We start from the raw sequence: 14439 nt of genomic DNA, 5'->3' as shown, positions 1-14439 counted from the left end.
AAAAAAATGCTTTATTCAGCTCTGCAGTTACTATTCCATAATGTGGCCAGTTTAACGTGCTCCAACTGGTGAGATGTCTTCTTTAAAGATGATACCAAACATTTATTTTTACTGAGTGGTGGGGGAAAAATGTTGGCTTGCATTTTACTAACACTACATTTATGTCAGCAACAAAGGCAAAAGTGACTGATGAAGTGTGAACCAGCAGCTCCGGGAAGTGAGCGGACAGGAGCATGGGCAGAGCCGCGCATGTCACTGCCCTACTGCACTAACGACTTACCACGGCCATCACCACGCTGAGGGGCTGCAGGGAGCACCTCCAATCATTTACTACTGCAGGTCACAGGTAGAGAGAACGCACAAGCCCCATGTATATAGCTGGCCGACAGAAGTGACAGTTGTCAGTGGTGTGGTCAGATATGCTGGGAACATGACCCAGGACTGGGCAGAACGCAGCACGCCGTGATCCAGAGGGCTACCAAGTTCTCATACAGACAAGGTCACTGGCAACATTTCTGCTATCAGAAAAAGTAAAGGGAAAATGTTAAAATGCTGAACATGTGCCAGAAGCCAGGCAGAGGGGGATTCGGACCTGCTGCTCAATCAGGTCATTCACAATCGGGAAGCTTTGAAAAATATGAATAAAGGTCAATCTACACATTTACAGCAAGTGAAGGCAAACCGTGCGGGAGCCGTCAGCTGACCCCTAACGTGTGACACTTTCCGCAGCTCCAAGGGGTTTTCCCATTTTGTAACCTTACGGCAGATCACTGGGTATATGACCACTATTAGAGACTGCCCAAACTCTGGGACCACCGCCAGTCCTGAGAAAGAGGGGGGTCACAGTGAAAGAGCGGCCCTCAGTTTTTCAGTATTCAGACACGCAGCAGGGACACATCCAATTACAGGGGTTCTTCCTCCAATCAGGTCAAGGAACACTGTGTAAAGCCATCACTTTAAGAGGGGGGGGGGGGGGGGTGATCTGATATTTGTAGGTCTTTTCTCCAGATTTGGGAAAGCAATATTCACCAGGACAGGAGTATATGAGCATATCTCCATAGCCACATGAACATCGGAGCCGTGTTGTTCCGCCTCTGCTCACTTTCCACATCCGGAGCCTATAATAGTGGAGGGGTTGTGACGCAGAGTGTCTGATCCCCAACACTGATGGCCTATCCTGCTATATGGCTGGACACTGCCTCCATCAGTACTGGGGACAATCATTTATATACACCTTCTCACCTCCTCCGGCTCTATCAAGCCACAGCTGTCAGAGAAGGGTGGAGATTGGGGAAATCAGGTGAGAAGGTGCGTATAAACGATGGGCCCCGCTGTGCAGCACCGAGCAGCGGACTGAGCTTCAACAGTGATTTCATTGCTTGCATGAGAGGCTGAAATCTTATCCTGATCGTATACGGACACTCCGCGGGCGCACACACACTCCGTGGGGGGCGGACATGGACACTACGAGTGTATATGGACAGTGCACGGCATATGGACACTAGCGAGCACATACGCGGCGCACACTATGCGAGTTCTGTACACTACGAGTGTATATGCACAGTGCATGGGCAGCACGGTGGCGCAGTGGTTAGCACAACAGCCTTGCAGCGCTGGAGTCCTGGGTTCAAACCCCACCCAGGACAACATCTGCAAAGAGTTTGTATGTTCTCTCCGTGTTTCCTCCGGTTTCCTCCCACACTCCAAATACATATTGATAGGGAATTTAGATTGTGAGCCCCAATGGGGACAGTAATGATAAGGTGTGCAAAAACTGTAAAGCGCTGCGGAATATGTTAGCGCTATATAAAAAAAAAAAATAAAAAAAATAAAATTAGTGCATGGCTACACAAGCGCATACAGACAGTGCACACACTGCGTGTATATGGACAGTGCATGTCATACGGACACGGTGCACACTATGCAGGCAAATGCGGACATGGCACACACAGCGAGTGTATATGGAGAGTACAAGAACCACGCACGCGCGCACACACCACCACCGCCACACGCGGCACACACACACCACCGCCATACGTGGACGCGGCACACACACACCACACGTGGACGCGACCGCCACACGTGGACGCGGCACACACCACACCGCCACACATGGACGCGGCGCACACACACCACCGCCACACGTGGACGCGGCACACACACCACCGCCACACGTGGACGCGGCACACACACCACCGCCACACGTGGACGCGGCACACACACCACCGCCACACACCACACCGCCATACGTGGACGCGGCACACACACACACCACCGCCACACGTGGACGCGGCACACACACCACCGCCACACGTGGACGCGACACACACACCACCGCCACACGTGGACGCGACACACACACACCACCGCCACACGTGGACGCGGCACACACACACACCACCGCCACACGTGGACGCGGCACACACCACACTGCCATACGTGGACGCGGCACACACCACACTGCCATACGTGGACGCGACACACACACCACCGCCACACGTGGACGCGACACACACACACCACCGCCACACGTGGACGCGGCACACACACACACCACCGCCACACGTGGACGCGGCACACACCACACTGCCATACGTGGACGCGGCACACACCACACTGCCATACGTGGACGCGGCACACACCACACTGCCATACGTGGACGCGGCACACACACACACCACCGCCACACACACACACCACCGCCACACGTGGACGCGGCACACACACACACACCACCGCCACACGTGGACGCGGCACACACACACACCACCGCCACACGTGGACGCGGCACACACACACACCACCGCCACACGTGGACGCGGCGCACACACACACCACCGCCACACGTGGACGCGGCACACACACCACCGCCACACACCACACCGCCATACGTGGACGCGGCACACACACACACCACCGCCACACGTGGACGCGGCACACACACCACCGCCACACGTGGACGCGACACACACACCACCGCCACACGTGGACGCGACACACACACACCACCGCCACACGTGGACGCGGCACACACACACACCACCGCCACACGTGGACGCGGCACACACACACACCACCGCCACACGTGGACGCGGCACACACACCACCGCCACACACCACACCGCCATACGTGGACGCGGCACACACACACACCACCGCCACACGTGGACGCGGCACACACACCACCGCCACACGTGGACGCGACACACACACCACCGCCACACGTGGACGCGACACACACACACCACCGCCACACGTGGACGCGGCACACACACACACCACCGCCACACGTGGACGCGGCACACACCACACTGCCATACGTGGACGCGGCACACACCACACTGCCATACGTGGACGCGACACACACACCACCGCCACACGTGGACGCGACACACACACACCACCGCCACACGTGGACGCGGCACACACACACCACCGCCACACGTGGACGCGGCACACACCACACTGCCATACGTGGACGCGGCACACACCACACTGCCATACGTGGACGCGGCACACACCACACTGCCATACGTGGACGCGGCACACACCACCGCCACACGTGGACGCGGCACACACCACACTGCCACACGTGGACGCGGCACACACCACACTGCCATACGTGGACGCGGCACACACCACACTGCCATACGTGGACGCGGCACACACCACCGCCACACGTGGACGCGGCACACACACACACCACCGCCACACGTGGACGCGGCACACACACACACCACCGCCACACGTGGACGCGGCACACACACACACCACCGCCACACGTGGACGCGGCACACACACACACCACCGCCACACGTGGACGCGGCACACACACACACACACCACCGCCACACGTGGACGCGGCACACACACACACACACCACCGCCACACGTGGACGCGGCACACACACACCACCGCCACACGTGGACGCGGCACACACACACCACCGCCACACGTGGACGCGGCACACACCACCAGTCCAGGATCTGTCAACAATGGCCGCCATCAGTCACTGACAGCCTGCAGGGGTCTTCACACCAGGGAGAAACTGACAACGCACAGTAGGAAGTTACAGAACTTTGCAGGAGGAAATGCACAGAACCTGCCCCGGCCACAGTGCCGGAGCGGTACCGCCGGGTGACGGGCAGCAGCTGACAGCAGAGAACAATAGCTGCCCGGTCTCCAGGGCCCTGCTGTCATTGTGTGCTCAGCGGCAGGAAGCGGCCCCCTCCTCCCCGCCTCCCTGACGTGCCCGCAGCCGCTCTTACCGGGAAGGCCCGGATCCGCATCTTCGTGTCCTTCCTGCTGCCGGTGCCTTTGCTGAGGTTCGACATGTCGGCGGCTGCTCGTCGTCCTCTCTCGGCCCCGGGGCCCCTCCTTGTCTCCCGTCGGTGTGAGGAGGCCCCGGGCCAGGCCTAGCAGAGACCTCGGTAGTCGTGTACCGTCCTCTAGCCAGGCCGGATTCCCAGCAGCGCGGCTGGAAGGACGCAGGATTCCGGACCGGAACTACTGTACTCGGCGCTGACTAAACCTCCGCGATGGCGGACTAGCATCCCCTCACTCAGCTAGCTCGGCCGGGGGAGGAGCCTGCGAGCAGGGAGGATCTCGCGAGACTTCACACCTCTCCCACAGGGCCCTCCTCTTTAGCCCTGTGTGCTGCGAGCTGTCAGTGACTAGAGGTGAAGCCGGCGCGGCGCCATGTTTGCGCTCTTATTACAGCTGCAAAGCAAGGAAGAGTCTGATAGGGCGATAGACGGCAGCGCTCTGGCCCCGCCCACTTGCGTGATTCCTTTGGTCCCGCCCACCTGACGTCCTGCTATTTGTATGATGCTGTCAGCCGTGCGTCCAGTGTTTTAGCAACTTTATTAATACGTGCGGCGGCGAACAAGCTGACATTCAGCGGTCGGTGACCTGGGAGCCCTCATTGTCGGCGCTCGGTTCCTGACTGGATAAACTATCGGTGAGCCCAGCAGTCAGAATCGGCGGTAATTCGGTCCGACTAGAATCAAAGGTTGAACATTGCTAAATGTTTATTAAATATCTGATATTTTTATAAATAAAATCAAAACTAACATAAAGTACAACGTGTCATGAAAACCCCGTCTGACAGTCACAGGGATATATAGAAACGTTACAGTTATCACCACATACCTCGGCACAGGTCAGATTTAAAAAAAAAAAAATAGCTTGGTCACTGAAGGGTTAAAGGGACTCTGTCATCAGGTGTTTGTCACATAGTCTGAGAGCAGCATGATGTAGGGACAGAGACCCTGATTCCAGTGACGTATCGCTTACTGGGCTGCTTGCTGTAGTTTTACTTTCAGAATATTATTACTAGAGCGGACTACTAAAGCTGCTGCCGTGTAGAGCGACCCCGCCCACACCACTGACTCAGCTTTCTGCCTATGCAGAGTGTACACCACTGCGAATCAGTGATGAGGGCGGGGGTCGGTCTGCATGGCGGCAGCTTTACCGGTCCGCTAGTAACTCTAGTAATAACCTTCCTGCATCATGCTGCTCTCAGATGGTGGAGCAAAAGCTTGATGATCGCTTCCCTTTACGTTTATTAATAAATCTTTTTTGTTTCTCATTTTTCGCATCCATATATTAAAAATATCACAAATCTTGCAATTCTCTAGCTCTAGAATCAGCCTCTTACTTGGACTATTGCAGCAATAGACTGACTCAGATCCTATAAAAGTGTTATCTGATGATGCTGTAATCTGGGCAAAGGCCATTGTGAAGAGAGGGGGAGGAGGTGAGTTGTGACATCACGTATTGTCATTCTGAGTTGTTATCTGCCATTGTAATCCTTTACGGGCTCTTTAGCTAAATATTGTCCTATACATGAATAGTTACCGTGTGTTGTCATTACACTACAATACTACACGTATACATATATGTCTCTTGGCATCACAGTCTTGGCCCTATCCTGGATCTCATCATACCTAACAGACCGGACATTCAGCGCCTCCTCCTCACCTCGCCCCCTATCTGTCGGAGTCCCACAAGGTTCAGTCCTAGGGCCCCTGCTCTTCTCCATTTACACCTTTGGCCTGGGACAGCTCATAGAATCTCATGGCTTTCAGTATCACCTCTATGCTGATGACACACAGATCTACTTCTCTGGACCACTTATCACCTCCCTTCTAACCAGAATCCCTCGATGTCTGACCACTATTTCATCCTTCTTCTCCACTAGATTTCTAAAACTTAACATGGACAAAACAGAATTCATCATCTTTCCCCCATCTCACGCGACCCCCCCAACAGACCATCCATTAAAGTAAATGGCTGCCCACTCTCCCCAGTCCCACAAGATTGCTGCCTCGGGGTAATCCTTGAGGCCGGCGTCACACTCAGCGTATGGAAATACGGTCCATTTTTTACGGCCGTAATACGCAGAAATGTCCCCAAAACAGTGATCCGTAGGCAGGGTGTGGCAGCGTATTTTGCGCATGTCATCCTCCGTATGTAATCCGTATGAAATCCGTACAGCGAGATTTTCTCGCAGGCTTGCAAAACGGGCATACAATGGATCCATGACCTGTAGTTACCTCGAGTCGCGGTCATATGAACTCGAGCCTGGGAACTTTTCAGAATATTTTCCCAGGCTCGAGTTCATATGAGGACATCCAGCAGAGGGCGCCTCACCGCGACTTGAGGTAACTACAGGTCATTCCCCTACATTCCATTCATTCCCTGGGTTTTTACAGGCAGGGCCAGCTGCATTAGCAGAGCTCCTGGGTGTAAAATTAGTTAACCCCTTCAGATGGATTTACAGCGTGGGACATGACTGAACGACGGAAGGTGTGGAATATTGTTGTTTGTTTTGTTTAACTTTGCTTCAGGTGACAAGGGTCTTCAGGTGGATTACCAGTATAATAAAATTTTAAAACACCCTGTGTCTTTATTTCATTAAAATACCTTGTAATAATGTGTGTGTGTGTTTTCGTAACCATTTCATACTATTGGATTAATAATAGATAGATGTCATAATTGACGCCTCAACATTATTAATCTGGCTTAATGTCACCTTACAATAGCAAGGTGACATTAACCCTTCATTACCCCATATCCCACCGCTACACGGGAATGGGACGAGAGTGGCCAAGTGCCAGAATAGGCGCATCTTCCAGATGTGCCTTTTCTGGGGTGGCTGGGGGCAGATGTTTTTAGCCGGGGGGGGGGGGGGGGGGGGGCAATAACCATGGTCCTTCTCTAGGCTATTAATATCTGCCCTCAGTCACCGGCTTTACTACTCTGGCGGAGAAAATTGTGCGGGAGCCCACGCCAATTTTTTCCGCGATTTAACCCTTTAATTGAATAGCTAGAGACACCAAATTTTACACACATAAAGTTCTAACATTACTAAAGAGGAATATGTAATAAAAGAAGGGATATGAGATGGTTTACTGTATGTAAACCATGTCTCATATCATGTCGGGTTTTAGAAGGAGAGAGGAAAAGCCGGCAATTGAATTACCGACTTTTCTCCTATCTAGCGCTGTAATATGATGAAATATTAATATATATATATGTGTGTGTGTGTCTCACTGACATATATATATATATATATATATATATACCCCTATACTATGTGTACACATTTATTCTACCTATTCTATTCTAACCTGTCAGTGTGATTTTACTGTACACCGTACTGAATTGCCGGCTTTTCTCTAGAACACCGCTGCGTATTTCTCGCAAGTCACACTGTTGGTCCGTGTGTAATCCGTATTTTTTTCGCCCCCATAGACTTTCATTGGCGATTTTTTTTTTTGCACAATACGCTGACAAACGCAGCATGCTGCGATTTTCTACGGCCGTATAATACGGATCAGTAAAATACGGCAGATAGGAGCTTGGCCATAGAGAATCATTGTACCGTGTGCAATCCGTATTTTCTGCACCTCTCATATGTCTGTAAAACACGGTAGTGTGAGGCCGGCCTGACTCTGATCTCTCTTTCAAACGACATATCCAAGCCCTTTCCACTTCCTGCTGACTCCAACTCAAAGATGTTTCCCTGATCCGTACATTCCTCAACCAAGAATCTGCAAAAATCCTAGTCCATGCCCTCATCATCTCTCACCTTGACTACTGCAACCTCCTGCTCTATGGCCTCCCCTCTAACACTATCGCACCCCTCCAATCTATTCTAAACTCTGCTGCCCGACTAATTCACCTGTCCCCCCGCTATTCCCCGGCTTCTCCCCTCTGTCAATCCCTTCACTGGCCCCCCATTACCCAGAGACTCTACTACAAAACCCTAACCATGACATACAAAGCCATCCACAACCTGTCTCCTCCATACATCTGTGACCTCGTCTCCCAGTACTTTCCTGCACGCAACCTTCGATGCTCACAAGATCTCCTTTGTTATGATGCGGTGGTCTAGGAGCAACATGGAACGAGCTCTGAAGGAAGTTGTAACTGTACTGACCGCAGTCCCTAAGCTCAACACAACACTAGAAGTAGCCGTGGAATGCTCCTAACTCTCCCTAGGCATCTTGTCACAGCCTAAGAGCTAACTACCCCTAAAGACAGAAGCAGGAAAACTATCTTGCCTCAGAGAAAATCCCCAAAGGATAGATTAGCCCCCCACAAATAATGACTGTGAGTGGAGAGGAAAAAGACATACACAGAATGAAACTAGGATGAGCACAGGAGGCCAGTCTAGCTTGATAGATAGGACAGGATGGAATACTGTGCGGTCAGTATAAAACACTACAAAAATCCACGCAGAGTTTACAAAAAATCTCCACACCTGACTAAAGGTGTGGAGGGTAAATCTGCTTCCCAGAGCTTCCAGCAAGACAGAATTAATTCATACTGATAACGCTGGACAAACATAGAAAGCACTGAACGGATAAGTCCACAATCTGTGAACAGAAAAGCGCAAGCAAAAACTTAGCTTTGCAGAACTGGTCAGGATAACAGGGAAATCCAAAGAGATGTGAATCCAACCAGGGACCATTTACAAGTGGCACTGGCTGAAGGAACAGCCAGGCCTAAATAGCAGAGCAGAAGAGACGATAAGTGGAGGCAGCTGATGACAGCTAACTCCAAGGAGCAGCCATACCACTTGAAACCACAAGAGGGAGCCCAAGAGCAGAACTCACAAAAGTGCCACTTACAACCACCGGAGGGAGCCCAAGAGTGGAATTCACAACACTCCTTCTCTACTCCCCTCTTATCTCCTCTTCCCATAATCGTATACAAGATTTCTCTCGCGCATCACCCCTACTCTGGAACTCTCTAACACAACATATCAGACTCTCACCTACTTTGGAAAGCTTCAAAAAAGAGCCTGAAGACCTACCTCTTCCGACAAGCCTACAACCTGCAGTAACCACCGATCGACCAAACCGCTGCATGACCAGCTCTACCCTCACCTACTGTATCCTCACCCATCCCTTGTAGATTGTGAGCCTTCACGGGCAGGGTCCTCTCTCCTCCTGTACCAGTTATGACTTGTACTGTTTATGATTACTGTACTTGTTTTTATTATGTATACCCCTCCTCACATGTAAAGCACCATGGAATAACTGGCGCTATAATAATAAATAATAATAATAATAATAATATGTGACACTTTTGGATATCTTTTCCTCATATTGCTCCACCCTCCTTTACTATGGAGACACTACAATACAAGAATTAAAAAAGCTATACAAATTTTTGTCAAAAAATATATCTTTTCATCTTTTACATTTTAAAATTTACAAAAAAGGAAAATTGTCTGATTCAAAAGTTTGGGCATCCTTCATGGTTAATACCTATGACATCCACTATATAATTGTCTAAGGGTCACTTCCGTCTTTCTGTCTGTCTATCCTTCTGTCTGTCATGGATATTCATTGGTTGCGGCCTCTGTCTGTCATGGAATCCAAGTCGCTGATTGGTCTCACCAGCTGCCTGTCATGGCTGCGGCGACCAATCAGCGACGGCCACAGTCCGATTAGTCCCTCCCCTGCAGTCAGCGCCCGGCGCCCCCATACTTCCCTCCAGTCACCGCTCACACAGGGTTAATGCCAGCGGTAACGGACCGCGTTATGCCACGGGTAACTCACTCCGTTACCAACGCTATTAACCCTGTGTGACCAAGTTTTTACTATTGATGCTGCCTATGCAGCGTCAATAGTAAAAACATCTAATGTTAAAAATAATTTAAAAAAATAAAAAATCATTATATACTCACCTTTCGCGACGCTCCGGTGACCGCTCCATGCAAGCGGCAGGTTCCGGTGCCAAGGATGGGAGAAGGACCTGCCATGATCAAGAAATCAGAATAAACCTTTCCCGTTTTAGGTCAGTTAGGATTACCATAACTATTAACATTTGCCAAATGCCAGAATAATGAGAGAGAGAGAGAATGTTTTAAGGCATTTTTATTACTTACTGCAAAGTCCAAAGTTTACATACATTTCATTAGCATTTGGTACCATTGCCCTTAAACTGAATGACTTGGGTCAAAGGTTTGGGATATCCTGCCACAAGCTTCTCACAATAGTTGGTTAGAATTTGTGCCCGTTCTTCCTGACAAAATTGGTGTAACTGTTCGCCTTGCTCGCACCGGCCTTTTCAGCTTTGCTCATACATTTTCAATAGGATTGAGATCAAGGCTTTTTGATGGCCACTCCAAAACATTGACTTTGTTATCCTTAAGCCACTTTGTTACCATTTTGGCAGTATGCTTCAGGTCATTGTCCATTTAGAAGACCCATTTCCACCCAAGCTTTAACTTTGCTGATGTCTTGATGTGTTTCTTCAGTATTTCCACATAATCATCTTTTCTCATGATGCCATCTATTTTGCGAAGGGCACCAGTCCCTCCTGCAGCAAAACAACCCCACAACATGATGCTGCCACCCCCATGTTTCACAGTTGGAATGGTGTTCTTAGGCTTCCAAACTTCTCCCTTTTTCCTCCAAATGTAACGATGATCATTTTGCCCCAAAAGTTAAATTCTAGTTTCATCAGACCACAGGACATGTCTCGAAAAATTAAGGTCTTTGTTCCTGTGTGCATTTGCAAACATTAATCTGTTTTTTTTTTATGTTTCTTTTGGAGTGATAGCTTCTTCCAGGCAGAGTGGCCTTTCTGTCCATGTTGAAACAGTTTTCTTTTCACTGTGGATAGTGACACAATCTTACCAGCTCCCGTCATCTTCACAGGGTCTTTTGCTTTTGTCCTTGGGTTGATATGCTCATGACGGACCAAAGCACGTTCATCTCTAGGACATAGAACCCGTCCGCTTCCTGAGCGGTATGATGGCTGGACATTCCCATCTTGTCTGTGCTTTTGTATAATTGTTTGTACAGATGAACGAGGCACCTTCACATATCTTGAAATTTATTTGTTTAGACTTTATCGTGATGCTACACAAAGAAACAGTGTCTTTTAGGCTGGGTTCACATTGCGTTAATGGCAATGAGCTGACGGCATCCGTTACATAGCGGCACTAACGCTATGTAACGGATGCGTTAGCGCACCCATTGACTGCCATTATGTAGCGCGTCGCTAACGCATATCATAATCGGCATGCGTTAGCGATGTGCCGTCATTCTGTGATGGACCCTCGGACGCGGTCTGCAGCGTTTCGGGGTCCGTCACCACTAGCACAGATGGAGCATCTGCGCTAGCGTGATCACATGATGCGATCTTTAAAAGGCACTTGCATTGTGCAGTCCGTTTAACGCATGCATTGACGGACTGCACTAACGCAATATGAACCTGGCCTTAGGTAGGTGTGCATTAAAATGCATCCACAGGTATGTCTCTAATTAACTCAGAGGTTGCTAAAAAAAAAAACTTCCAAATACATGACATCATCATATGGGTAGTCCAGAATTGTTTAATGTACACTTTTGACTTTGCAGTAAGTAATAAAAATGCCTTAAACATTCTCTCTCATTTTTCTGGCATTTGGCAAATATTATTAATTATGGTAATCCTAATTGACCTAAAATGGGAAAGGTTTATTCTGGTTTCATGTTAGATATTGAGAAAAACATGCATATGTTTCTTTTTATATAGTGTTTGTAAACTTCTGGTTTCAACTGTATGTACTATGCATGTGTGACCACCACTCCATTCAAAGGGGGACATTGGACTCCCACACTAATTATATATGGAGGTCTTAGGCTAGTTTCACACTAGCGTTCGGCAGGGCTGCGGACGAAAGCCTTCTTCCTCCATGAAGCCCCACCCACTGCCGCGCCTCTTCCTTCAGCTCCGCTTACATCTGCATGCATCCTGCGTACCCGATCTTTAACATTGGGTACGCAGGCCACGCGGATGTATGCGGATGCCTCTGCATGCGTCGACTTGACGCTGCGATGACCTGCGTCAAACGCAACATGCTGCATTTTGTTGCGGTCGGCGCAGCTTCAAAATGACGCAAGCAGAGGCATCCGCATACATCCACGTGGCCTGAGTACCCAGTGCTAAAGGTAAGGTACGCAGGACGCCTGTGCAGCGCCCCAGAGTCCTGGTCGTTGCAGTAATGTTATTCTTCCACCAGGGGGAGTGATGTTACGTCTGAGGGCAATGAAGGAGATCTTCTGTCCAGATATCACAACCACAAAACACACTTCACACTCCAGTCTGCCAGGAGGAGCCATGCTTCTATCTATTAGGGTACTCCTCACACTTAGGTAAAACTGGTGGGTTGGTTAGGAAGTTAGGAGAAGCTGACTGGGCTTCACCCAGACAGAAGCTGACTGGGGGGAGTAGGAGATAGTCAGTGAGTCCCGACCGATTTTGGCAGAGGCTGGTTGGAGTGGGTTCCAACCAGCTCCAAACTGCGGCCTGTGGAAGACGAAGGTACACGGAGCTGCCCCTGCATCCCATACGGCAGCATTCTAAGAAAGGACACGAAAGGAATTGTGTTGCAGTGAGTGAGCAACAAAGTCATAGCAAAAGGAGAGGGAGTAAGGATCTCTATGTCGTTACTTCAGAGACTGGCAGGACAGTTGATTCCACGTCGGCTGCCCGACCATATACCCAGGAGGCAGGGTGGCAACTTGTGGGGGCTGGGGGCGTCTCTAGGGTCCCTATAAAAAGCCTCAGGCCACCAGTCATACGGGTTTGGCCTATCCGTCAGGGGAACAGAGAGAAGAGACTTAACATCTACAATAGTTGTGAGGACCTTACTGAGTTGCTCAGCAGGGAGTTACTATAATGCCCAGGCGCTAGAGGAAGGCTATTGAATTCCACGTGGATAAGGGGACTTCGGATTTGCCTTCAGACCGGTCGCACTCTGCCTACCCTGTGGTCCCTACCGTGGACTGTGGATGCTGAAGCCTTCAGTAAAGATAAAGAGACTGCAACCTTGTGTCCTCGTTCTTCACTGCGCCTTACATGATCCACCATCTACACTCTGGGAAGCCCTGGGGACATACTTCACCTGTGGGAAGGTATACCATCTAGCTGCCATAACATCACCCCAGCGGACCCCTAAGCAGCGTCGGTCACCCTGACCGAATACCACAGGTGGCGTCACAAACATTATCCGTTTAAAGACCTTTCCCCCACAACTCACAGCGGACGTTTCCCTAGGGCCACGGACCGGGTCAGCCACCGTGACATCCCCACTGAGTACAGAAGAAGGGCCCGGATCCGAGTACCACACAGCCCTGGCGGGGCGCTCCACATGCAGACGTAGGCAGAGCTGAAGGAAGAGGTGCGGCAGTGGGCGGGGCTTCACGGAGGAAGAAGCGGTGCGATTCCCAGCATTTTACTGTCTGTGGAACTGACAGAGCTCAGGTTGGTTATCTCCAGCAGTACTATAGACCTTGAATTGAGTGACCACTATTCCATGCAAATAGGGGACACTGGAGCCGCTAATGGGATACATTTGTTATTTCCTAGGCTATGGATAGGTGGTAAGTGTAGATCGTAGGCCTAATCCTTTAGTTGCCACAATGTTTACATGCTTATTTCAATGAGTGCTGTGCAAAAGCTTTTCTTTTTATCCTTTTAACTGGACATTGAAAAGCAGCTAAGGAATAAGATGCTAAATAATCAATAATGTATCCTGAAAACACTTTTTAATCATAGTTTTCCACAGTGATATTGGTCCTTTTCATTCTTGATGATCTTTTTGTTGACAGTTTCCTAAAAAAAAGTAATGCACAGAAAAAAAAACCAGAACAGTATGTATTAGAGAGTAAAGCAACATTTTGCAGGTGTGGGGAAGAGAGGTACACTGCCGACATTACCTGTTAGGGCAGGGAACACGCTCTAATGACTCACGACTCTTTATGGCTGGAGGCTTGCTACAGTTTCATAATGCCAAGGTTGACTCATTACAGTATAATAGAATGGCCTCTGCCTTGTGCAGAAATGTCACATTTTACATTTATTGTAATTATTAATATGCTCCATGCAGTGGCGCAACTATAATAGGTGCAGATATTGCAATCAGTCAC

General features: G+C 49.9%; 1 protein-coding gene across 2 annotated transcripts in view; it reads right to left on the bottom strand.

Annotated features, from left to right (window-relative positions):
* Positions 1-4767, bottom strand: part of CUL3 (cullin 3) — a 131787-nt gene extending 127020 nt beyond the window's left edge. The window contains exon 1 of one of the 2 annotated variants that reach the window (XM_069727640.1): positions 4270-4767. In XM_069727640.1, coding sequence (XP_069583741.1) covers positions 4270-4335 — 66 coding nt within the window. In that variant the 5' untranslated portion in view covers positions 4336-4767. The remainder of the gene's footprint in view (positions 1-4269) is intronic. The other variant, XM_069727641.1, reaches the window with a different exon arrangement.
* Positions 4768-14439: the final 9672 nt, after the last annotated feature.

The sequence above is a fragment of the Ranitomeya imitator genome, chromosome 5, assembly GCF_032444005.1.
Source record: "Ranitomeya imitator isolate aRanImi1 chromosome 5, aRanImi1.pri, whole genome shotgun sequence".
NCBI classification, from domain to species: domain Eukaryota; kingdom Metazoa; phylum Chordata; class Amphibia; order Anura; family Dendrobatidae; genus Ranitomeya; species Ranitomeya imitator.
This window is presented reverse-complemented; position numbering and strand designations above follow the sequence as displayed.